This window comes from Convolutriloba macropyga, chromosome 6 (assembly GCF_964194025.1).
Source record: "Convolutriloba macropyga chromosome 6, txConMacr16.3, whole genome shotgun sequence".
NCBI lineage: Eukaryota > Metazoa > Xenacoelomorpha > Acoela > Convolutidae > Convolutriloba > Convolutriloba macropyga.
The window spans coordinates 58056291-58082616 of NC_134473.1; the positions used below are offsets into that span (position 1 = coordinate 58056291).

The 26326-nt window shown below is 33.2% G+C and overlaps 1 protein-coding gene across 4 annotated transcripts in view; it reads left to right on the forward strand.

The window, feature by feature from the left end:
• LOC142341798 (neuronal acetylcholine receptor subunit alpha-3-like) overlaps positions 1–26326 on the forward strand; it is a 92360-nt gene that overhangs the window by 50521 nt on the left and 15513 nt on the right. For 2 of the 4 annotated variants that reach the window (XM_075393034.1, XM_075393035.1), the window contains exon 3: positions 22731–22775. In XM_075393034.1, the coding sequence (XP_075249149.1) occupies positions 22731–22775 (45 nt within the window). Of the gene's footprint in view, positions 1–9594; positions 9656–22730; positions 22776–23870; positions 24542–26326 lie in introns of those variants that run through there. The other 2 variants (XM_075393037.1, XM_075393036.1) reach the window with 2 other exon arrangements.

The window sequence follows — 26326 nt, forward strand, 5'->3', positions numbered from 1 at the left end:
GCCAACCAATTAGCGATACTTGATGGTAAATAGTGCCAGGCAAAATTAACTGTGTGGTCTTCGCCAATAAGAAGAGTTTAGTAAATGGTTCCCAGCTCAGCCTTTCGCTCAGTGACAACAATATGCCAGTGATTTCATTTGAAATTAAAGTTATTGATTGAGAAGTCAGTTTTGTCCAGAAAGAAGGTGTAAATAGCAATAACCAAACATGTTAAATAAGTAATTTTGTCTACTGCAAGTTTTTTTGTTTGTTTTTATAAACAATCGCAGCGAGCGATAAAAAACGTTTGATAACTTTTGAGAAAAAATAAAGATGACATCCAATTAGCACTCAAAGAACTCAAACAGTGGCATAACACTGTTTCGTGTTTATGCCACTATGACTAAAGACTACTTTCGTGGTAGTGTCAGAGAATATCAGTACCACTTTATTACAATCTAATAGAATAACGCTACTAATTAATATTGTTCTAAGGGTGGCTTTTATAAATTTCTTAGAAAATATGTGATGATTTATGGTTTCGTGCGATGATTTGATCTTCATGAAATTATGTGTTTTTCATAGCTAAAATAGGAAAACAGTCAGTATAAGTCATTGTCTGGGAACCTGCAAACCAATAACAGTAAAAATTCACTTAATTATCAGCTGTTAAAACCAGAAAATACTAGGAAAATTAGCTATTTAAAGTTTCTCATTTCAGATTGTTTGACCAAAGGGTGCCGTGATTGAAATGTACCGTTTCAATTTTAGCTCAATGATTAGAACTAAGGCAGCTATTATATCGATTAAACTTATGTTTACATATATGTACATACATACATACATACATACATACACACAGACACAGACACAGACACAGACACAGACACAGACACACACACAGACACACACACACACACACACATATATATATATATATATATATATATATATATATATATATATATATATATATAAATGTAAACAAAACATTAATCAACATGAAAGCTGCCTTAATTGTACTCATCGAGGTATAAATTAAACGGTACATTTCAATCACGGCACCCTTTGGTCAGACAATCTGAAATGAAACGTTTTAAATAGCTAATTTTTCTAGTCGCTAGAAATTTCTTTTGTTTTTCATGTTAGTTCCTGCTTCAAATATTTGCCAAAACTTGGTATAGATGCCCTCGAATTGAAACATACTTATCGTAGGTTTTGTTTTTTTTCCAAAGAGTTGCTGCCCATTAATCTTTTTTGTCTGTTTCCTCTGGGATGTAATGCTCAAAATTTTTCACATGATTCAAAATTTGAATTTGTCTATAAAATCAAGACTTAGATTTGAAGACTGCTCAGACATCTGGAATTTTATCTCTGATTTTGTGTCTTGACATATAAAAAAGTGTCATGATAAGAGTGTTACCACAGTAAAACTACATATTTTAAATATTATGGTTCAGCGCTAAATTGCCATGCTACTATGATCTGATAGGTTTAAAATTTTGAATTCACTTAAGTTTGCCAGGTAGAGCAAGTTCTATATCAGAAGTATTGCAGGAGTTTTTATGTTGCTTCATAATTTTCCTTACAACCATATTGGAAGCTCATATATAAAGCTAAAAGTAGAACTCATAAAAATTGATATATATTTAGATCTTGTTTGAGCAAAATGATTAATTTTGCACTCAATATCTCGGCTTCTGTTTTTCACAAGTTAAATTTGAATTCATATTCACCGGCACCTTCTTATTAAAATGTCAATTCAGTTCACTATGCTCTAATATTAATCAAATTTGTTCGTTTTTCTTAAAAAGCTTTAATTGTTGATATACACTAAAATATATTATGGTTGCTAAAATGAGGATATTTTGACAATAAGGGTGATTAGCCAATCAAACCAAACAAAAAACGGGTTATTTCGAAGACATTCCAATATAGCACTTTTTGTGCTGTTGAAGTATGCTTCCTTTCATCAATAATCAAAAAAGTTTTCAGACATTGTATTGTTAAAACAAATCCAAAAGTAAAAATCAATGAAATGCAATTGTTTTGCTTCTCCATTCAAAATTCATCCGAGGGTCTCAATTTTGAGAAGGGCAAAAATGTTTTATCATAAGTTTCTCTGGCATAGTTAAAAATTTTGTCTTTTCTATTATGGACCGGTAGTTGATCTATATTCAAATTTACTTTAGTTGTAGTCGAAATTTGAGATCAGCAATAACCAATTTGCAAAGATGTTTAAATTAAAATTAGATATCAAAACAGTGGTTCCAATTTTTTAGAGGAACATTTTTTGAATTCATGCTGTTCAATTCAGAGCAAATAATTGGAAAAATAGCTAAAGGATATCCTTCTTCGGCTCAGAAAGGTGACGAGGACTGAAAAGAGAGTCAGAATAGCGAACAAAAACGTGGTAGGAAATGTTTAGTATGTTCGGTTTTCTGAGAAAGAAATCATCAGGATGCTTTACACGTAAGAAATGGTTGGAATATTTGGTTTCTTAGATTCGGATTGTTTGTTTTTTGAACGCAAGAAATGTTCAGTATAATTGGTTTTTAAACGTAAGAAGTCATTGTTTTCTAAATTTGGTATGTTTGGTTTGAAGTTTAGGAAATCGTTGGTTTTTTTTCTATACAAAAACTTAAGTTTTCTTATATTGTAGTCTAATATGATAGCAATGATTTCTGGACTAGGATAATAAAATTGTATGAACGTATTCAAAGTGAACATTTCGGGCAGCTTTGACATCTAATATAAATGGAAAAAATTCAACCTGTTACAATTATGCAAAAACGTGAGTGCTGTTTTTCTGTTGTTGCAATTTTTTAATCAGCAGAATAATTTTAGTTAAATGTTCTGTTTTACCAGAATTTTTTCGGAACATTTGAGACTTTTTAACTGTAACATTGTAGACTTAACTTTTCTTGTTCCATTTTCATTAGATATTTTGAATTCAAAAATCAGATTTAAAAATAAACGTTTTTGTACTGTAGTTTTACCTGCAGTCATCAAAAAAACTTTTTAAAAATTTTATATTGGAGGTTATGGCCTCAATAATCTCGCAACTTTTTTGATCGTGTTAGATCTTATAAGACGGCTTAATGCCTGCAGTATTCTGTCAATAGCCTACATGAGACAAATTGCCTCATTTGCTGTGATTAATAGGTTTGTAACTATTGTTTTCTAATGCAAAGTGAACACGACTGAGATCTTCAAGTTTTGTTATAGACTTGGTTGATTTGTGACACAGCCAAGGGAAAAACTATTCCCGTATTCCCAGAACAAGGTCGTTGAAGTATGAAGTATGAGCTGTATGACCCTAGTCTAGCGATCTCAATTTATGAAAAGATTTTAAAAGTCTAGATTGGGGGTTGGGGGTTATATTGACTATAAATACCGTTTCAGCATCACAGCTAAAAGTTTTTTACAGGCCATTTGGGTTCAATTCCATTAGTCGATGGCTAAACTAGGAATCAAGACAAAAATGACCATTATCTGACGCTCGAGACAAAAACGTGACATTATTCAAATTTGTGCTAAATAGTTGAAATTTGCGTTAAATTTTTAAAATTTATTGGGAACCGTGATTTGACAGATCAGACAGTGAGAAAATGTGCGATTACGATTTGAAAAAAAAGTTCTTAGAAGTCTGGTAAGTATTCTTAGAAGTAGTATTTTATACAATCAATTGTTACCTAGAGTGTAACAATGGTAAGCATTCGTGTAGCTAACGAAATACATTAACGTTTTTTTCCTAAATTGCATGTAACTAATTCTTGCGTTAGTATACTAGTCAAGCATCACTTAATGATTGCATTTTATCGCTATAGTTAATTACATGTATAAATAGTACAATTTTTATTTTAAACCCCTCAAAAAACTAGGTTCCAGTGGAATGAGAAAATGACATCAAAACCATATCATGCCGTTCTTATATTTAACGTGTTCATTCGAATTCAGTTTAAGCTTTTCATCGTATTTTGAGGCTATTTCAGGCTCCGTTTGGTTGGATATTTTTCAGCGTTTTGCATTAAAATTTGAGAGCTTGAAATTGATCTCCTTTTCCCCAGGGAAGAGTTAATTAGAGATGCCGTTATGTGAACATCTAAAGGGCACATTTCTAATTCAACACCTTTCTACCACCTATTTTTGGCGCACTTCTCAATAACCGTATTGATTTACAAACAAATGCACGCTAGTTAAAATGAATAAAGTAACACTTAAAGCTTTTTTTCTTACTTAAAACTATGTTTCAAAACCCAAAATTCCAAATTTTATAAAATAAGTTATGATCCTGTCATGATTGCACTTTTTTAAACAAAAAAATACTCATAACACTGCAGGGTTATACCTAAATTCAATTTGGCCTAATGTCGCAGAGTGGCTGACGCCAATTTACCTAAAATAGAAGACAATATCTTCCTTCTTTCATAATTGATTTGGGAAAAGCTGAATTTTCCAACGCAATGAATATATTCAGATCTGAAAAACCTGTTGTGTGAATAATATCACTTCACCATTTTCCTCGAAAAATTTGCCAAGTTTGCGAAAATCTAAGATATGTCAAGTTTTTTCAAGTTTTGAAATTTAGAAATCTAAGAAAGTTTCCCTTTTTTTAAATTAATGGAAATAATTAAAAGCAGTTACAGAGGCTTTGAAACTACAGTTATGGAGTTTTGTAATACGTCATGCTCAAAAAATATTTTTTTTCTCATCGGCATGCAATAATCCTATATTCCTGAATGCAGGATCAGGAACCTCTGTTTTATTAAACTTTGACAATATAAGCGTTAAAATTGGTCCTCAAACAACTCTAAAAGTATATCAATCTTAGCCTTTTCTTAGGACGCTAAGTTTCTTAGGACCCTAAGCTTCTTAGGACGCTTAATTTCTTAGGACGCTATATATAAATTTGTTTTGATGCCGAAGAAATGCATTTAATTTTGTTTTGACTAGTCTAAGGACGTTTCATATTTTTGATGCTTCTTAGATGCTTCGAATTTTGACCACAATAAGAGTAAATTCAATTTTGTGGTATTTGAAGATACTAGCGAAATCCAAAGTGTTGATTGCACACATTAAACATAGTGGATGCATAATTTTTACACCCCCAAATTCACGTGCCTTTTTACATTGCTCTATACTAAGCAATGGCACGTGCACTGTATCTGGCAATGCAAAACGTACTGAGATGGCATTAGTGGCAAAGATCCGGTGTTTCTTACCAAAGTGCCAGGTTCCTGCTGACAAATGTTTGTCAGAAAATGCTTTTAACCGTCATTTTATCTTTCAAGGTTGCATTCAAATGTAAGACGTCTTTCATCAAACACTTAATAATAATAATCTAGTTTCCTCATTGTTAAATAAATAACAATTTTTTTAATAAACCAATGAAATAAAATGCACCAAGGTGGACAGTAAATAAGCAAGTTCATGCTTTTGTGGGTACCGCCCGAACAGAGGGCAAAGAGAGTTTTGCCTCAACTAGATAAGACAGAGACAGAGGATGAAAGAAAGGCAAAAAGGGAAAAAATCGGAACTTTTTGACCGCTGAATTTGACAAAAATTTTACATCTTTTTCTTGCATATTCCTGCTCCTCCTTACAGCAGTATGCAATCATTTAGCCCCAAGAATCTATCAACGGAGACGGTTTCCCTCTAGGCAGGATATGCAAGGATCTAATGATAAAAAGCAAAATTATGCAAAAACAATCTCAACAATTTCAATATCCGTACAGTAGGACATTGTCCCTGAAGTAATGAACATAATGTTGTATTTGATTGTCGCAGGAAAAATTTAAATCATATAAGACCTATTGATGAATGAAGTTCAAAAGTGTTGCGCCCCTGGAAGCAACAGATTGCTTGGATAACTGCCTTTTCACTTTGGGAGTTGATATTAGTTGAACGCTTGACGAGGAGCTTAAATTCCTGGAAAATTGACGATGGCAAATGAGATTGTTCAGATATTCATCGTCAAGAAGATTGTTATACGATCTTAAAGCAAACTTAAGCAAATCATATATATAAATATTTTATAGTTTAATTAGAAACTTACGCATCGAATAGGTCAAACCAACCAACTTGGATATAGAGTAGTGTAAACTGTTAATACGAGACTTATACTTCAAGTTTTTATTAACTATGACTCCTACAAATTTCACACTCGATACTGAAAGAAGAGTATCAGAGTTGCAGAGTTGAGGTAACAATCGAAATGCTTTTTAAATAACATGACTTTAATCTTCTTATGTAATTTCCATCTACTTGTGTCATTTTCAGAGTATGAAATAGTCAAACACCTTGTAAAAATTCATTTAAGAACAATATCTACAGTTCTCAATTGAAAGAAGGTTATTTCAAAGCAAACAACGGTTAAATAGGAACCTGCGACCAATTTGATTGAAAATTTTGTCCTTCAGATGTAACTGTTCCAACCCTCAATTCTAATCGGTGGTTAAGAAATTGTTGTTAAACCAGTTTTTTTATTAAGTAAATTTTGGTTAATGAATTTCCTTTGCACAGAGATACAAAAATGGCATCATTGAAGAACACCTGAAAATGTGAATCGAATGCTGAAATGAGTTTTTCAATTTTCAACCAAAAAATATGAATTTTTTGGTTAAAAAAGTTCTATTAAAACTCAAATTATCCAAGTTATTGACTTGATCAGTTTTTATATTCATTTTTTTTAGCATTTTGTCAAATCGATAGAGCTTGAGCATAATTCTCATAATAAATAAGTTTGATTTCTAGAAAAAGTTTTCATGGCTTAATGTTTTCCTTATACTTCACATTTTACTTATTTTGCTTGCTCTACGATTATGTGCTTGAAATACGCTCCAATAGCCTTTAGATAAAAGAGAGAGAAAAGATTTTTTGAAATTCATAATGGAAATTTTTTATTTTAAAGTGGTGTAAAAAGAAAAAAGGTTCAAAATGGCAAACCAAAAATCACAAAAAAACTTAGAGTAAAACTGAAAAAAAAATCGTGAAAAATAGTTTTTTTCTGCTCTTTTTAGTAGGTATATTTCTGCTCCTTTTAGTTAATATAATAAAATCAGGTGAAGAATTTTGTGATTGCGTAAGCTCTTGATTGCGTCCGAAATTGGGATAGACCAGATCTCAAAAATTTTTTTGCGACCTCAGATAGTGACTTTGATCGAACAAACAAAGTAATTGGAACTCAATTTTGAAACAAACTTTCTAATTGAGAGCAATGAGAGCAAGACTCACTTCTGCATCCTCGTAATTAAAGATTTTGCTAGCTGTTAGTATTGGAAAATATAAATGACCGAATGCAATTTTCATGGGAAAATCGATACCATTAGGACTAGTCAATTTTAAAAGCTAATTTTGTCTAATTCATTCTTTAATCACACCTTCTTCGTTGGTTTTTATTGCGCTCCTCTGTTTTTTTAATTCAAATAATGATATTAAATGATGTATGATTTTAGAAATAATTTTTTGTATCTACTTCTGCCTCTTTCGCAACACTTTTGACAAATCGTTTTGACCTATCCAGTCTAGATTCATTTTTCCGTCAATCTGTTTAATCAAGATATAGACAGATGTCGCTCAGCAAAACAAATTGAACGGATTGGATCAATGTCGACATCAAAATCATAAAATAATTGGGATAAACTCATTGAGCCCATATTTAGATCCAAATTACTTAAACATTGTTTCAGTTTATCCTGAATTATCCTCTTTTACTGAATCTAATGATAATTGGTATCGAAAAATCAGTCAGTTCAACGCATACTTATGATTTTTATATAATAGATTTATTTTTTCTAACTTCCTTGCCTTGCAACTCACTAGAAAACTTCTTTGAACTCAAATAATTTCATTAATTTTGCTCCAATACAAAAGTAGCCATTCATTAATAGCAAACTTTGAACTTGGAAATTGGAAAGTATTTTCAGATAGTGTTTTTGGTGTTTTTCTTTTGAACTATATCAGTAACCACTTTTTGCGATCAAGCAGAAACTCTCTGCGTTTTTTGTTTCTACATGTAATTAATAATCGGCTTTTTTGATATTTGATTACGGATATTTGTTCATGCCGAACGACGTCGTCTATCTTCGAAAACTGAAGAGGCGGTGGCCGTGACGGTCTGTTTGAAGACTTTAAACATAACCAACATATCCAGAGGCGTATAAATCTCAACAGGGCCTTATATACACAGATCTGTTACAATATGACGAGTGAAGATCGCAGTTAGGAGTGAAATGGTGCCAACAGTATTCTTCTCTTTTGAACTGTGTTTTATAAATAGAAAAGGATCAAACCAACATTCTGTCCCAAACCAATCAAAGCTTTTATAACCCATAAACGTGAGAGAAACCATGCTGATATTTATATTAATATGTTTGTCTCGCTCCTCTTTCGCTTTCGGCCTTGAATTCTTTGCATGTTGCTGTTATCATACTGTTCAAATCTGTTAACGATTCTCGTGTGAATTGGACGCATGTATTGTTTTGGTTAACCATGATATCCTGTCTAGGAGCTAAAACCAAAATAGAATCTTTATTTTTCCTTGTAATCATGGTATCTGTTGTCAAAATGTTCATGTAATTTCGTTAAAAAAAGCATTCGCATTTTTGCAATGAAACAGTTTTACCAGTTCACAGGTCAAGGCGTCCAAACCGAAGTGACCTTTGATCAGACCATTTTCGTGCGTACTCATGTTCTCGGTGCACTCCAATTACACTGTCTGGAAAAGGCTTCGAGTGCACTTTTGTCTGGACAATGGTGTGGAACTTGTCTGATCAGAAGTTACTTCGGTCTGGGACAGTCTGATCAGAGACTGATTGCGAGCGCACACAAGTCTAATCAGAGGAACGTTTCAAACGCACTTTATTCTGATCAGACGCACTTTATTCAACGCACTTTATTCTGACGTTTCGAACGCACATTAGTCTAATTAGCTTCAATTGAGCTATTATTTGGTAACTCTACTAGGATCGCTTCTCTAGTCGCATACAAAACGTCAATCATAAGCACCTATTTTTAATCAAAGTGTTTCGCTAATCAAAGTTTGTTCTGGGACAGAGACTTTGGACCTGTTGACAAAATGATTTGTTTAAATGATTCTTTTGCTTATCTCAAGGGAACATTTAAAAACATCAAAAGCCTGGTGACTCGAATTCCCAAGCTCTAACTCAAATTCTTTAACTTTGACAACAAACTGGCCTGTATACTCGCCGCTTAAATGGGAGTATACAAAGAGAGTTTAACTTTAAAGTTCTAAAGACAAAAGGAATGGAATTAAAAATTTTATTATAAAAACAGTTAAGGCGGTACAATATGAATAATGAGTTAAGCAATATCGATATCATATGTTTACTTTATCAATCTATTGAGCAAGTGTGTGGTGACAATTGAAGAGAGGAATATCAGATGGCTAACTAAATTGGAATTGAAGTGAACAAATGGTTGAAGTGAACGATACTGAATAACTGGTTGATATAAAAACTAGCTTCCTATATATAGTCAGCAAAGTGGGAATTAATTTCCCATATTTCTAAAAGTGGGATAAAACATCCCATATTTAGTTTTTGGGATAAAGGTTCCCTTTTTATTTTTGGGATAAAAGTTCCCATTTTCTCATTTTCAGTACATCCAACCGGCGACTTAGCGGGTTTTGTTGTAACTAGCTGGATATACAAGGTTAGACATAAAAATTTAGATATAAAAATTTACAGACATGTTTAAAACAAAATTAAGAATAAGATGGTTTCTAGAATAAGAATAAGTTTCTAGTTTTAGTTTCCTTCAAGTTGATTTATTCTGTTTTGCAAAAATTTTATTCGGTTCATTAGATTCGCGTTCTTCTTCTTCTCTCGTAAGAAGTTTTGCTCCAGTCCCAGCGTGTTTGTGTCCCGCTCGTTATTGAGGTCTGCGGTTATGAACTGGTAGGGGACTGTTAAGTTCTGTCGGTCGAGGGATATATTCTTTAGTCGATATGTCTTTAATTTTGAGTTATAAGATTGGATCTTATAAATATTTCCCTCTGGTAGCACTCTGTATTGGAGGCCCCAGTCAAAGTTTGGGTGTCCTCTAAATTGCCTATTCCTCGTTCTTTCTTCGTTGAATTTCTGTTTTTCCAATCTCTGGCTCATGCTAAGGATTCGTGGCTGTATAGGGCAAATTGTAGCTGTGGGTTTCATGTGGGTGGCTGTCGGAGCAATCGTAACTTCTGTTAAATCCAATTTTTTTTCTCCTCTCCCGGTATTGATAGTGTGAATACTCTTCCCTGGTGTAGTTCGTACTGGTTGTTGTTCTGGTGGTTCCTGTTGCTGGCCCATCAGTTCCTCGAAGGTATCGGGGAGAATGAAGTCGTCTATATCCGGCATGTCGTCGTCACCTTCGTATCCTAAATTCTAAAAATAGAAACAACATAAGTGTGTATTATGGATAAGATAGTTATTTTCTATATATATATATATATATATATATATAACAAACTAATTATTTGTGTTTTTATTTATAGTCGTTTATATCTTTTAAAGTCATTATTGCTTTTAGACGGAAGAAATTGGATTATCTCCATTTTCTTCTATTGCAACATTGTTTTCATGTCTCTCATTTCTAATTGCACTATATAATGGGTGCGGAATATGTGGATATAGATTAAAGTGTGTTTCTTTCATTTCAGTTACTAAATGTTCAGCATCATCTGGCTGTTTCTCATTGGTTGTCTCATTTTTAAAGATAGAAGTCATAATAGAAGTGAACAGAATATTGTAAGTGGCAAATAAGATGATTTTGCCAAAATTAACAGAAGCTCCTGTTATTTTATGTTTTTGTAAGGCTTTTACAATTGTTACAACAATTTGAATAATAAATTTCAAGAAAAGAAAAGCGGCAAAATAAATTCCACATTGCTCTAAGATAAATTGTGTATAACCGAACATTTCTATATAGCGGTTATCAAAGAAATTAGGAGAAATAAAAGAGTCTAAGTAGACTGTTCTCATTGAATAGTTAAGATAAGTTCTATCCTCACTTTTAAAATTATCTTGAGAAACAACAAGTTCTTTAAAGAAAGTTTGTATAGCATCTTTCATTTCGTTATTGAATTTAATTCCGCGCCAAAATTTCTTTAATTCTTGATCAGTAAATAAATATATTTCATCACTATCCTGGAATTTGTATTTAGTTAATCTTTGTGGAGCAATATTAGGCTCAAAAACAGAGGGTCCTTTGACTCTAGTTATACCCGGTGTTAATTCAACCCAGGAGTTATCATCCTCAATATCTAATTGAAATAAATTATCGTGTTTATCTACACATGATCGTTCTTCAGCACTAGTGTATGTCTTTCTAGTAATTGGATCAACGAAATGTATTTTATTTTGATACATTATTGGAATTCTATTATAACATTTCTCCATAATTTGTAAGGGTGAGAAATACTGTGGGCAATGATATAGCCATGCAACAATATCATTTGTCTCTAAGAACATTGAGCGATTATTTGTTAGTAAGAATCCAGCCATACGTGGATTACTATGCGAATAGACTAAATTTGTTCTCTTTATAGCACGTTCTAACTCACAATCGGTTTTTATCATTTGTAAATCTAAAAGCTGTAGTCTTCTTATATTAGTATATTCGTAATAGTCAAATTTCGTTCCCATATGGGCTTCATAATTTATTCCTGAGTGCAGATCAATATTTGGCTCTCCATTTGTATATGAAGTTCGTTTTACGAGCAATTTGCCTCTTGTGCTATTTACATAAGTATTTTTTACAACATTTGAAATTGGTTTTTTTGCCTTTCCTGTATCCATATCGAATCCTCCTTCATAATGTATATATAATGAGCTATAAGGAGTAGGATAAACTATTTTGTTTGAGTCGCAAATTGATTGTGGATTATTATAAATCTGAAAAATGAAAGTATTTCGTGGCCCTTTAAATGGTTGCGCACGTCTAATAACAGCTTCTGTTGATTCAGGTTCAGTTTCATATTCTCTTACTATATAATATTTTCTATCTATTTGTATCATTTTTACTGGAGCTGTGTGTAATTCTTCTATTATACAATTTTCTCTATTTTCCCATGTATATGCATAAGGATCAGTTGATCCACTGTCACAGCCATTTTTGTTTAGGCTACAAGGCAGAGGAATATTATAGTGGTTATTTACCGTTCCATCTTCTAAATTTACTAGTAATTTAATATCTTGCATATATGTCTCGTAAGTATCGTGGTAGATCCATCCTGTTTCTGTGCACTCATTACTGTATTTATCACTAACGTCGCCCTTATTTATAACTGTTTGTTTCTTTACATTTTTTGTAAATGGAACTTTGTTGGTGTTAATAGTCGCGGAGCCTGTTTTCTTAGCTTCGAGACATTGCTCGGCTGTTAATTTAATATCTGAGCTAATAGTTGCTTGTGTAGCGGATAAACCACTATCGTCAAAAGTATCACAATACCACTTTAGGCGTTGATGTGTAGCTTTACACATAGTTGCTTCTAATTTAGTCTTATAATTGCGCTGCATAATAGTAGCAGTTGCCTCACTTACTTTTATTTTTTCAGTATCGATATCGCATGGAGCTATTTTATTTAATGAGTACATTTTATTAGAATCTATTTTAGAACAATCAAAGTGTCCTACTTTTACTTTCTTTAGAGTATTTTTAAATTCGGAGTCTGCGTTTGCTCCATTTATTGAAAGTAGTGTGGAAATTATTAGAGGTACAATTACAGATACTCTCATATTGAAAGAGTAGAAGTTTGAACAAAGAAGAATTATAAATTTACTTACTTCAATTATTTCGTCCAACACTTCTGGATCGGGCTCGGGGAACTGAAAGCTGGTTAGCTCAACTGTTTCTTGTTCTGAATTCATCTTAATATTCAATTATGTTAGTGAAGGTATGAATGCTTGAAGGGATTTTAAATTCGAAGTTGAATTTTAAGGCAGCGAATAGACTTGATGTGTCTTTCACTAGAAAAGTCTCTGTGGTTAAATCGGAAAAGAGGAAAGTAGCGTAAATAACGCTTAAGTCGTTAGCAGGAAAGAAAGTGGATTTCAATTTGGCTAGTTTGCCGTTGATTCTAATAAGCATTTAATCGTTGACAGAGAGAGATGAAGAAGGAAGAATGATTGTTGGCGTTTTTGCTTCCCTATTTATAGTGTAGAAAATGGGCTGTTTCATCTCACTTTTAGAAATATGTCTCAAATATTCCCATTTTTAGTGACGGTTTCTGTCTTTTTATTGGCTGGGAAGATATTCCCATTTTTTAGACCAGTTTGTGCAATTTCATTGGTTTTCATAGTTTGGGAATGTTTATCCCATTTTTCTATTCAAGTTTTCATTTCTTATTGGTTTTTAGAGTTGGAGTTTCTATTCTCCTTTTATTTATAAATGATAGAATTTGATTGGCTAATAATAAAATCTTTTTGTTCTGTGTATTTAAATTTTTATTTCTTTTTATCCTTTAAAGCGTCCCATGGAATAGGATCATTAAATAACTTTGTAGCAACTGCTTGTCTACCAGACCTTCTGGGTTCAGTAGGATATAATTTTTCATTTATTGATTTATTAGCTAGTGGGGTTGTAGGTTGTGTAGTAATGACTTGTGAACTACTCTGAAAGTTAAAGGGACTTATATCATGTGCTAATGGTTGGGGGGAATGAGGTGTTTGTGGATAACTAAGAGGTCCTCTTGGATATGGGGTAGATATATGCTGTGGCCTAAATGACTTACTAGGCGAAGTAACTTGCTGTTGTGTGTTAAATAATGTTCGGAGTCCTAATGTGTCAATGCCTGAATCAATCGGAGGGTTATTACTACTACATCTAGTAGTAGTATTAGTAGAAGTAGTAGTAGTGGGTCTACTATTTGGGAGTTGTGGCGGCGTTTCAACATTGTTGAATACTGGCCAAGGCATATAGTGCATAAAATTACTAGGTTGGGTAGTATTAAATTTGTTTATGTAATGCCTGTTATAGTTATCATAGAATTGTTCGGGTTCAGCATATACAGTAGTATAATCGGCAATTAAGGGTTGTATTTCTCTTTCCTTCGGAAAATATTCTACTATATGGTTTCTATGCACTACTCTTTTTTGTTGCGTCTCGTCTCCTTGTATTTCATATGTTGTATTAGTTATATGTTTTGTAACAGTGTATGGACCGGACCGAAGTGATTGTAGCTTCTTAGATATAAGCAAGCTCTTAGAATGATTTTCTAGTAGGACTTTGCTTCCAATGCTGATTGGTCGTCCGAGCTTAAATCTATTCCTATATTCATGGGCTTTATTTGTAACTTGACGACAACGAGTATAAGTATTGCAATATATGTTCTTAAAATCTGTTTCGCGTTGTAGTACAGTATTGGATAATCTATTTTGTAGTAGATTATCTACCTTTTCGTTTTTACACGAATTTTTACAATGTGTATGCGACGGCAAGTCCTGACAATATTGAGATATACAATTCTTCTTATTATCCCGCAGCAATCCTAGTCTAAGTGAAATAGGTATTTGTGGCTTTATTCCAAATATAATCTCGTACGGCGTATAACCAGTACTATAATTCACTGCTGTATTATGCGCAAATGCAAATTTGTCAACAAATTTTGCCCAATTGTTTCCAGTAGTATTTAGAAAGTGTCTAAGATAGTTTGTAAGGTGCTTATTTTGAATTTCTACTTTCCCGTTAGTCCAAGGGGAATATGCTGTTCGTGGCCTCAGTGTAATTCCAAGCTCAAAAGTCCAGTTTACAAAATCACTACTCATAAAAGCAGTACCGTTATCATGTACTATGTGCTGAGGTATTCCGAAGATAGTTATAAATTTCTCCATTTGTTTTATAGTCTCGTCAGAAGTAGCGGACTTAACAGCATATACTTGTACATATCTAGAGAATGAATCTACAACTACAAGACAGTAGTGTTTGCCATTACTAGAAGGCCGAAAAGGTCCTTTATGGTCTATATGTATAGTGTGGAAGGGAGTTGTCTCCAATTCGCCCCATTGTTGTAAGGGTGCTTCGTTTAAATCGTGTCTTTTACTTTTATTCTTTTGACAATCTAAACAATCGTGGATTAACATAGTAACCCATTTGTACATTCCGGGCCAGTAAAAGAATCTGGATATATTGTTTAATGTACTAGCATCGCCACGGTGGCCACTCATAGGGTTACTATGTGCTAGCTCGAAGCACTTTAGAAACAGTGAGATAGGAATACATATCTTTAGTTCGAACGAACCATTCTCATTAGGTTTATTGTAACATAGTAGTTTATAACTCTCATCTAGTAGTAGTAACTTATATATACTCTTGTAAGCCTTTAATGCTTTACATTGTCGAGTCATATAGTAGTGTTCAGGTTCTTTGCCTGATTCTATCCATTTCCGTACTATATGTAATACAGGGTCTTTATTTTGTTCTTGTAGTATAGTGTCAATATCTAGTTGTGCCTTTTTAGCAAATTCAGTTAACTTCGTTAGCAAATCAGAGCAATCTGATTTGACATTCTCATTATGTAGTGCTGTTGACTCTATAATAGTATAATGCTTTGTACGCTCTTTGTAGATTTCTTTTGCCTTCTCTAGTGCATGTATTAATGTTGGATCGACTAAATTATCTATAACATCACTAAATTCGTCGTCATTATATCCTGAGTCGTCCAATTCTACATAGTTTACTTCTTCTTGTATTTCACTATATGTATTATCCGATTGTTTACTATCTGTGAGCTTAACTATTTGATTTATATTTTTGCCAAATTTGAAATAGTCGGCTATATTATGTATAGCATTACAAGAGTCTGTAAATCCTTCGGGTGCGTCAGAAATACTAAAATCATTATCCGATATATTCATTACTTTTCTTGTTCCACCTTGTACTTGTGCTAGTATAGGATAAGAATCGTTAGACGAGTTTGTTTTATCCTCTTTGTGCAATACAGAGTAAGAGACTGGCTTTAAATCCGAAGTGTAGAAATTTATATCCTTAGGTATTGTTTTATGTTCAATCTGAAATTTCTTCGCTTCCTCTATTGGGACTTGTCGACTCAGTAAATCAGGAAATGCTAAGTTCTTGCCTTCGGTGTATATAATTTTTAAGTTCTGGAATTTAGTTAGGACGACTTGATATTTGAAAAATCTGTGCGAAAGTTGTCCGCGCCTAGACCATAAAAATAGTATTGGCCTGTGATCGCAAAAGAGGTATATGGGAAATGGCGATCCTATTAAATAGAATTCATACGTTTGTAGTGCGGATATAATTCCGCATAATTCTCTATGCTGTGGGGACATTTTCTGTTCAGCTTTGTCGAATACTCTAGAGTTCGCTGATACAATTCTTTTTCTATCAGGAAATTGTTGTATAAGTATACAACCAGTGCCTAAGTTAGACGAGTCAGCATGTATATGAAATGGGTAGTTCGCATTTGGAATTGCTAGTGATATATCATGTACGAACTTTTCTTTTAGTATATTGAATACTTTCTCGTGTTCTTCTTCCCATTTGAAATTTACATCGCCTCTTGTTAAATCGTACAAAGGCTTAGCATCTATATGAAAATTTATCACATAGTTCGAGTAGAATCCCATTGCTCCTAATACGCTAAGAACGTCAGTTTTTGATTCGGGAGTCTTTAAGTTTCTAATGTCGTCAATACGCGATATAACTGGAGAAAGTGTATTTTCTGATATAACGTGTCCGAGAAATTTTACTTTTCGTAAGAAGAACATTGTTTTATCCGGTGCGGCTTTTAAGTTAGCCTTTCTTAATAGAGCATGATATTCTTTTATTATATTGAACATTTCCTCTTTAGTATTAGATTGTAGTAGTGTATCGTCAATATATGTAATAGCCTTCTTTTCTTTTATAAGAGGTCCGAATGCATTACGCATTAATTTACTAAAGAAATTGGGTAGTGGTTTTAATCCGTAGAAGCCGACTTGATAAGTATATTGTCTTCCTCCTATTATAAATCCTGTTAACTTTTGTGTTTCGGGCGTTAGCGGCACTTGATGATAAGCACAAGAAAGATCGCTGCTTGTAAAATATGATCCATTTACTCGGGTTATTAGAACTTGTAGTGGTTCTAACGGCCAACTTGAATTACTTGTGTCAGTAATAGAGTTTAGATAGCGAGCATCTATTACTAGTTTGACGTAATCCTTCTTGGGAAGGATTATGATTGGGTTAACGAACCAGCTATTCATATCGTCATGCTCATCTAGTTCTCTTATAATGCCTGCTTGTATTAACTCGTCCATCAGTAATTCGAGTTTATCCCTTAAATGGAAGGGTACTTTACTAGGTCTTTGCTTTTTGAATTCTGCATTTTTTATTAGGGGTATATTAAATTGTTGTTTAGTACGGCCAATGTCATATTTATGATGTGAATATACATCGTTGTCTGTAAGCAGTATATCTGCAAGTCGAAAGAATTCGTTCTCAGTCAAGTCGGTTTGTGTAAAATCGAATTTTTGTAGGAATTCCGTTTTATTGAAGTGAGTATTTTGTCCAGCATGTACACTTGTAGTAAATTTATCTATTAATTCTTTTACTTGATATTTTGAGCGGAATATTGGAAATTGTTCTCTTGATTTGGGTTGGCATATCCTTTTTGCCTCTTTAGAAAAGTCAGTGGCAATATCATCCTCGCTTTTACGTTTCTCTACTAGTTCTCCTGCGGATAGCTCCATTATTTCGGCGATATGCTCGTCAGTGAGAGGACGATTTTCTATATTGTTTATTAACTGTAATTCTTTGCCGCTAATGTATACATAAATAGTTATTCCCGTGTGCTTAAAGTGTTCTTCTAGTTCTTTAGCTATTCTTTTCCACAATCTGGGGTCTCCGCCACATGCTATCTTAGGCATAGCAATACATCTTATTCCGTCAAGCATAAGTGTCTTTTGTAGTTCACAAAATACTGAACAAGTTTTACTTGCTTCGTATGGGGGAGAGTTATAATATTCCTTCATTACAAGACTATATATAATTTGCTGACTATACTCATCTTGAAAATATATTAGTTCGTGGTCTACCTTATTCTCCGATCCTATACTTTTAAAGTATTGTAGAATATTCCTCTTTAAGTTGGGGTATCTTTTAATAAGGGAGGCAGTAAAGCCTTTGTCTAATACTAAGTCTCTAGATATAGTATGGATAATAGGCATATTGGCGTCGAATATCGAATGTTCGTCAAAGTTAATATACCTAATACACTCAGCAGTTAGGTCAGTGGATTCGGATATAGTATTTGTAGTTGTATTTAGCATAAAACAACTATCAAGCTCTTCGCATTTATTTATAACAGAATAAGTAAATTCGTTACAGTCACGAATACTGTATTTTTGTGTATTGTTTGTAATATCACATATAGTAAATCCAATTATCCTTTTATTTAGTGTAACTTGATGATTTTTGTGGTTTTCGATGAGCAGGGGAATTTGTTTTTCGTTCTTAGTACAAATAGTATTTATAAAGCACAACTCGGTTTTTACTGTAGTCCTATTAGGTACAAAAGAAGTGCCTTTCGGAAATATATCTTGCTCACTACACTTGTGCTTGTAGAGAAATGTAGACTTAGGTGGGATATATAGAGGCTGGTGTATTATCACTGCGTTCAATTTAGAGACTTGGGGATATTCCTTTTCATTATTTAGCGAGCCATAACTAAGAACTCCTTTATCACTAGTCTTCAGTTCTACTGCCGGAATATCAAAGTATAATGCTTTAAGAAATGTATGACAAAAATCTACTCCTAATAAATTAGAAGTTTTCTCCTCAGTAACCCATACTCTATGATTTGCTTTATATTTCCCGTCTGTATCAAAGTATGAAGTTAGTATAGTGTAGCCTATCATGCGTATTTCGGAACCGTTATAGGTTCTTGTTTTATTGCCTGAAGTCTGGATATTTATTTGTTGCCCCAATTGGTTAAGCTCAAGAAATGTTGGGTAATTTATTATAGTGCAAGTTGATCCTGGGTCGATCATGAATTCTATTTCTAAGCCACTATGTTTTTTATTGTCTCCGGTAGCAAAGTGATATAAGTTCAAGAAAATTCGGGCTTTCGGATTTGATGTGATATTCTTATTTTTCGGAGACCGTATTAGTTTAAAGGAAATAAATCTGAGATAGCGTCACAATAGTCAACATTGTTTTCTTCTTGTTGAATCCAACGAACGTTGTTTTCATTTTGCGTATTATATGACTTTGTCTCTTGTTGTAAAGTAGGCCTTGTATTACTATGGGCTTGATTTCTATTGAATTGGCTGTTTTCACGCTCATAAAATTGTTTAGCAGCATATTCATTTTGCCGAAATGAATTTTCTCGGGGAAATCTTTGGTCATATTGCTTATTTTGGTTAAATCTATTGCTGTACTTGTAGCCGTTCTGGTTATTATAGAAAGAATTCGGGTTTTGAGCTCGGTTGTTATAACTATTATTTCTACTATTATATTGGTTGTTATTCCAAGCACCTCGTCTGTAGTTATTACTAAATGTAGGCTTGGTCTCTTTTTGTTCTAATAATTCTTTTCTTATCTTTTGTACTTCGTCGTCTAACTTCTTTTTGTTACAGGTAGAAATAGAGTGTCCGTGGTTTCTACAATACTCACAGAACCTAGTATTATTGGCTCGTCCTTTTATATTCGGGTCTCTATTGAAGTTGCTTGTATTTTGTATAGCACTTACTTCATTACTTTTTATTAAGCTTGTAAGTTCCTTAATTTGTGTCTCTAAGGACGATATTTTGTCTGAAGGTTGTTTAGCCGAATTCTCATTAATAACTATACAAGTTAAATCTTGTGTTATCAGATGTTCTTTTAAATCGTCCCAACTTTCGTTAGGTTTCTTAATACGCCGTTCATGTGCTTTTCGCTTTAATGAGGGGGGTTGCAGTCCCCTTATAGCAAAATCAATATATTTCTGTTCTCTTTGTCTGGATTGTATTACTGCTTCTTGCGCTCGATCAGCGTTAGCTACATTTGTTAAGTCTTCTGGCCAACCTTTATCAACCGCGTGCTTGACTCTATGAAAATAATTTTTTATTAATTCACCTTCTTGTCTAGAAGCATTTTCTACCTCTAATCTATGCTTAAATTTATCACGACCGTCAGTAAATCTATCAAGAAAATCGTTTTTAATATCATTTAAGACTTTAGCCTCATCGATAGTATTAAACCATTCTAAGGCTGTATCGGTTAAAAGGGACCCAAATAGAGATCTCTGTCTATTTTCATAACTCTTTTTCTTATCAGGATCAGTAGGAACAACTCCTAACGAAAATTTTACTTTTTGATCAACAGAATTCCAAAAGTCAAGAGCACTCTGACTGGGATCGTTACCTGAAAAAGTAGTTAAAGATACATTACTCAGAGAAATAGGAGCATCAGCCATTTTTATTTAAAATACTTGGACGTTTGCCAAGTCTTTATTTTATCTAAGATAAATTAAGTGTTTCTGTAAGTACCAGAGACAACTTTAGATAGTCTAAGAATTACGTCCTCTGGGTACAATTTATTTTTATTTGAGAACTTAGAAATTTTTCTAAGTCTTTTATTAAAGTCAGATAACTGACGAAAGATAGAAAATTTTAGTAATAGCTGATACAATTTTAACATATGATTTAAAACAAAGTGTTAAGTTCGACTTATTTAAGTCAGAACATAGAAATGAGACAACTTGGAAACTTTTCCTAAGTTTTTTGCCTCGCAGCAATTTTTATTTAAGTTAAAGATTAAAGTTAGAGTCTTTAGAACATAGAATTTACTAACCTTGAGTGAGCCTCACTGGTCGCACCAATTTATACTCGCCGCTTAAATGGGAGTATACAAAGAGAGTTTAACTTTAAAGTTCTAAAGACAAAAGGAATGGAATTAAAAATTTTATTATAAAAACAGTTAAGGCGGTACAATATGAATAATGAGTTAAGCAATATCGATATCATATGTTTACTTTATCAATCTATTGAGCAAGTGTGTGGTGACAATTGAAGAGAGGAATATCAGATGGCTAACTAAATTGGAATTGAAGTGAACAAATGGTTGAAGTGAACGATACTGAATAACTGGTTGATATAAAAACTAGCTTCCTATATATAGTCAGCAAAGTGGGAATTAATTTCCCATATTTCTAAAGGTGGGATAAAACATCCCATATTTAGTTTTTGGGATAAAGGTTCCCATTTTCTTTTTGGGATAAAAGTTCCCATTTTCTCATTTTCAGTACACCTGTGCTTTGAATGATTGAACAAACAAGGCTGAAACAATGTACCAATGCATTTGTGTAATTTAATATCGTTTAATTGCCCGACTTGAGTCACAGCGCACTTCAGCGCTGAACCCGCACATTGCAAGAGTAAAAACTTAATTCAGTTCTGAAACATTTCATCTCTAGAAACTGTTAAGTTTCTTTATATGCAGTTTTGTTTTTATTATGATTATATTTAGGTCATAAATATCCTGCGGGCTAAAAATATCCTTTATAGTCTGGAAATTACTCAAGTGCTGAAGTTAAGTCTGAGCAGCATAATGTCATACCTTTATTGCCTACAACTGATAACTACTACTGTAGTTTTCACGTTCTTTATTTTTGAGCTAGATTGTAGGTAATTACCACAAAGCTCATTTAGGTTAGTGGTTACGACTTGATACAAAAATTAAACGTTACAAGTACTCAGTCGGAAGTTCGAATTGCGTTAAAGCAAATCTTGCTGGCGGGAGTTAAGCTGAATATACCATCATTCTTGCAGTTACGACTTTTGGACAAAACCAAGTGGGGTTTGTGTTAAATATTCACAAGGTAGTTTATTTATTTAGCGCTCACATGTTTTTTAGTAATTCAAAATTAAATGCTACAAAAAATTGACATTATGCTACTCAGATTGAATTCAGCAACTCAATAATTTTTGGTGTAAACTCAATGACTTTAATGAACTCATTATAATGGAAACTGTGCACATAAAACATAATTTACCATTGATATTTCATTATCAGAACTGAGCTTTTAGTGTACAATCAGATCTACTGGATCATTGCTGAAATGCTATTAGTTTTGAGATAGCAATCCAAAATTGGTTTAAATGTTTTTTTTTCGAACTTAAGTTATAGCAGCAAAAGTTATTTTCAAGCGAAATTGCAGTTTCAAGTATCTATATTAAAAAGAATTTTTGAAAGAATTCAAGGGAAGTGCAAGTCGCTGCAAAATAGTTTCAGCGGTTCGCTAATCAACAAATATATATAATGCTCTAAGTTGTAGACAGTAAAAGAAAACATTATTATAGAAACTTTTTGATATATATTGTGCTGTTGCTGCTGCTGCACTAAATGAAAACTTTATTTCTAGAGCCGTTAAATATATATCACACAATAATATGTAATTATGCAAAGATCTTGCGTTGTAAGCTTCCAATCTTATAAAGCCGTTCGAATTCAAAATAGATCTTTTGTAAGATCATTTTGAACAGATAATAAGATTTGCGTTGACAGTCGCAAGTTTTATTATGAGATTTAAGATTGATGTATAGAAAATCTTGATTATTTTTTTAAGTCAATTTCTTAATAATTGTTACTATTTTAATTATTTTAAATTGTTCCAATAATTAGAAAAATGTTGCGTGAAATTGTTCAATTATTTTAATTCATTTTTTAAATTGCCCATTGCTCGCCTCAGTGGGAAGGCCTTGGCTTAACAAAATTATTCTTTCTAATGTGATTGCACTATTTCTAATCATGTTTCCTTTTGTTTCAGAAAGAAAAAGACCAGGTGATGAAGACTAGTCTGTGGCTTGAACAGGTAAGTCAAACGTAACCACTATTTTCAGTAAATTTAATTGGCTCGGTCAAACTCAGGCATGATTATGCATTACTTTGAAGGTACATGTTATCTTAATTACAAGCATTTCCTTTAATTACAATCACCGAGTGTTCCTTTGATGTGGTGAGTAAAAAACATTAAGAAAAACGTGAAGGTTACTTGAAGGCAATTAGCAAAACACTGAAAATACTCTTTTCGGTGTTTCGAAATTTGCAAACTTGCAGCATGTTAATAACGTAAAAGAGAATTATTATTTTTTGTTTGATCGTCTTTTTACTACTCTTTTAGCCGCCGTATACACCCCTTTCCTTTTTTCCTAATTGTTTCTTGAAATATCGTGACGTTGAAAAGGTTAAAAGGGGTCTTAATTTTCGTTCGTTTTTTTGTCAATTTTTTTGAATATTTTTTGTTTGTTTCCTAAAATCAGGTGTTGAACGTCTTTAGAGCAATTGAGAGAAAAAAGACAGCTAATTACATAGAAATTTTTAAAATTCAGTTTCGATTTTTTGAATAGTTTTTTTCAGTCGCAAAATGACTATAAAAGTTGCGTTAAATTCCCAACACAAAACGATAAGTTTGATCCTTTATGACGCTGTCAAATAAACTCTTTATAGCTATAATTTGAATTTTCTTTTGTTTTTTTCGCATTTTCATATTATTAGAGAGAAAGAAAAGAAATGCTCAAATTCTCTTGTGATTAACCGCTTTGCTTTTTATGGCTAAATTTATCTCCTAGATATGAATTCTTTTATTGCAGCAATGGAAGCTTCCTTTGATTAGACGTGCGGACAAATGGGTAGGGGGGGGGGGCATTATTTCGGGGCAAGAAAGGGAAGGAATATTTTTTCCCAATAATAAAGATGGATATTATTATTATATTGGAGAAAATAGAGCTGTTCCAAAGACTGACGCCCCGCAGTTAATAATACATATGTGAAGATAAAGCAACCCAATACTGTTAACAAGAGCCCATTCTTTTTAGGGTGGTGTGGGGCGGGGGTTCAAAGGGGGAGGGGGTAATGGTGGGTGGAGTGAATGGGTATATTCTGTTGAAAATTGATTGAAGATTAGCAAAAATTGGAGACACGGATTTTCGTGCGCTTGTGGCGCCAAATCGCATTTTATTGTCAGATTTGTTCATACCCACCACTCCACAATGCGCCTTCTTCACAGGGCAAAATTTGGAGTAATTGCTACCCCGAAAAGGGTCAAATGAACGAAAGTCCGCAAAGCACCCAGACACTAACCTATTTAGCATACAAAAATCGTATTTTGGAGAAAAAGAGACATTTTACGTCACTTTCTTTGCCCAATTCCTGGCCGCAATTTTTCTTGTGAAATAGCATAATACAAAGGTCATGTTTTGGTTTAATCACCTGCAATATAAAATGCCAACTACATATATTCTTCGAATAAATTATGATCATAATTAAAAACGATAAAACAATTCGGCGACCAATCTTGCAGTTTTAAAACTTTTTCAGAGTTGCATGTTTTCTTCGATTATGTGATTCGGCCACTTGAATATTTGGTGTGTTGAGAGTAAAACTATGTGAGATGAAATAAATCGATGAACTCAATTTGAAGATAAACACATGCTCCTAACTTCCTTATTTATTTACTATCACAGTTTCCTGCTCAAAATCAACAACAACCACTCAACCAGCACCATAACCTACGCGGATTTGTTTTTTACATTATCTCTCGATGCATTTAAAAAAGAAAAGGTTCCCCGCAAAATCAAGGTAAAAATTTTAAAACAAGTTTTGAAAAAGACGCATAAAACAGGGCTTAAATATTCGTTAAGAGAAAGATTTTGTTCTCGAAGACGCCATTTAAGTCGACATCTAAATGTCAGAGTGAAAGTGAACTTTCAGTTTTTATCAGCACGAAGTACTTTAAATATGTCTGCCCGTCATTATGTTAGCTTTTAAGTAAAAGGTCTCCCGCAGTTGGAGTTTCTCACCATGATAGACTTTTTTGCATTCTTGAGCAGATCACTTCTGACCAAATGGAGCTTTTGTCAGTTTTTTGTGGGAACAGCCTTTCGGCAAATTTTGTGCACCTATAGGGAAAAATCCGGGGACGCCATCCTTGATTGGTCTATGCAAATAAACATAACTCAACAATGTCGGGCTGCTGGTGAATGTGAACAGAAAACTGTTTCAACAGAGGGGGCTTTACCTAACGGACTCAGAAGTGTTTTATTCGAGTTAATTTTGCGACACTAAAAAATTAAGCGGCAAAATGAAATCAATTTTGGCGGGTTTTTCATTCTCAGTCAACTCCGCCGATTATGCTTTCTGAGTTCTGAGTGAGATCAAATTGACGCGCAAATATTACAAACTCAAGCGTTAAAATCCACCTGAGAATTGCTCAGCAAAAAACAGTACTGTTAATAATCGTATTAACAAGGATGCTCGTTAATATGCGTTCGCACATGATATTCCGACCCGAGCTCATCTACATATTTGACTTAATTGCCGACCTAATGATGAGATAATTAAAAACAGATGTTTGAGTTTAAAAAAATTGTTACACAACCGAAGTACTACTTGAATTACATAACAGCATGCCTCATTACAGCGCTAACAGGAACTGCCATTAGAAAGACTACGAAAAAAACAAACAACAGAAGAGGCAGACACAAAATTTTTTTGGGTCTTTCCATTTTAGCCCCCCATGAAACTATAGCCCCCCATTATGGTATGATTACCATGATTGGGGGTATAGGTTATCTGACCACTAAGCTGGGGGCCATAAAAAGACCCAATTTTTTAGCGAATGTGCTAAAAAGAAGAGAAAAAGAAACACAATTATTGACCACTCACAAAACTTTTATAAAAACGCACACTGTCCAACAAACAAAACATCAGTTACGACACGATATCAATAGAAAATAGTTTTTGATTTACAATGAAACGGATAGAACCTCTCAATGATGAGAATAAGTTACAAGGTGACGAAAAGAACAAAAACTGAAAAAAAAACATTCAAAAACGAACAATATCATAAACTTTAATACTATTCGCTATAAACTGAGTGCATTGAATAATATTTTTTTTCAATCATCAGTTAAAATCTTTTGAGAACAGTCAGAATTTTACGACTAGATGAAGAATTTGAAAAAAGGCAAAAACAGCAAATTCAAAAAAAAAATTGAGCGAGAAAAGCGCCAAAGATTAACAGCGTCGAAGCCAATAGAAAAAAGAAAATTTTGTAAAAGTTTTTCTTTTCTCATAAAATTTTTTAACAGCAATGGGGTTTTTACTTTTTTAACAATATGGCATCAAAAAATCAACAAGTATGAACAAATATATTAAAACCACGAAAATTTTGAGAAAACCCGTTAAATCATCGCCATCAAACTCAATAGAATTCATCGGAAGTAAAAAAAATACGATAAGTTATGCCTCAATGAGAGGGCAAGCATGTTTGTCATTCTTAAGTTATCAATAGCACATCACGATAAGTCTTATCATTATGAAAATAACAAGAAATACATGCAAAAGCCAAAAATTCAGTAGAAA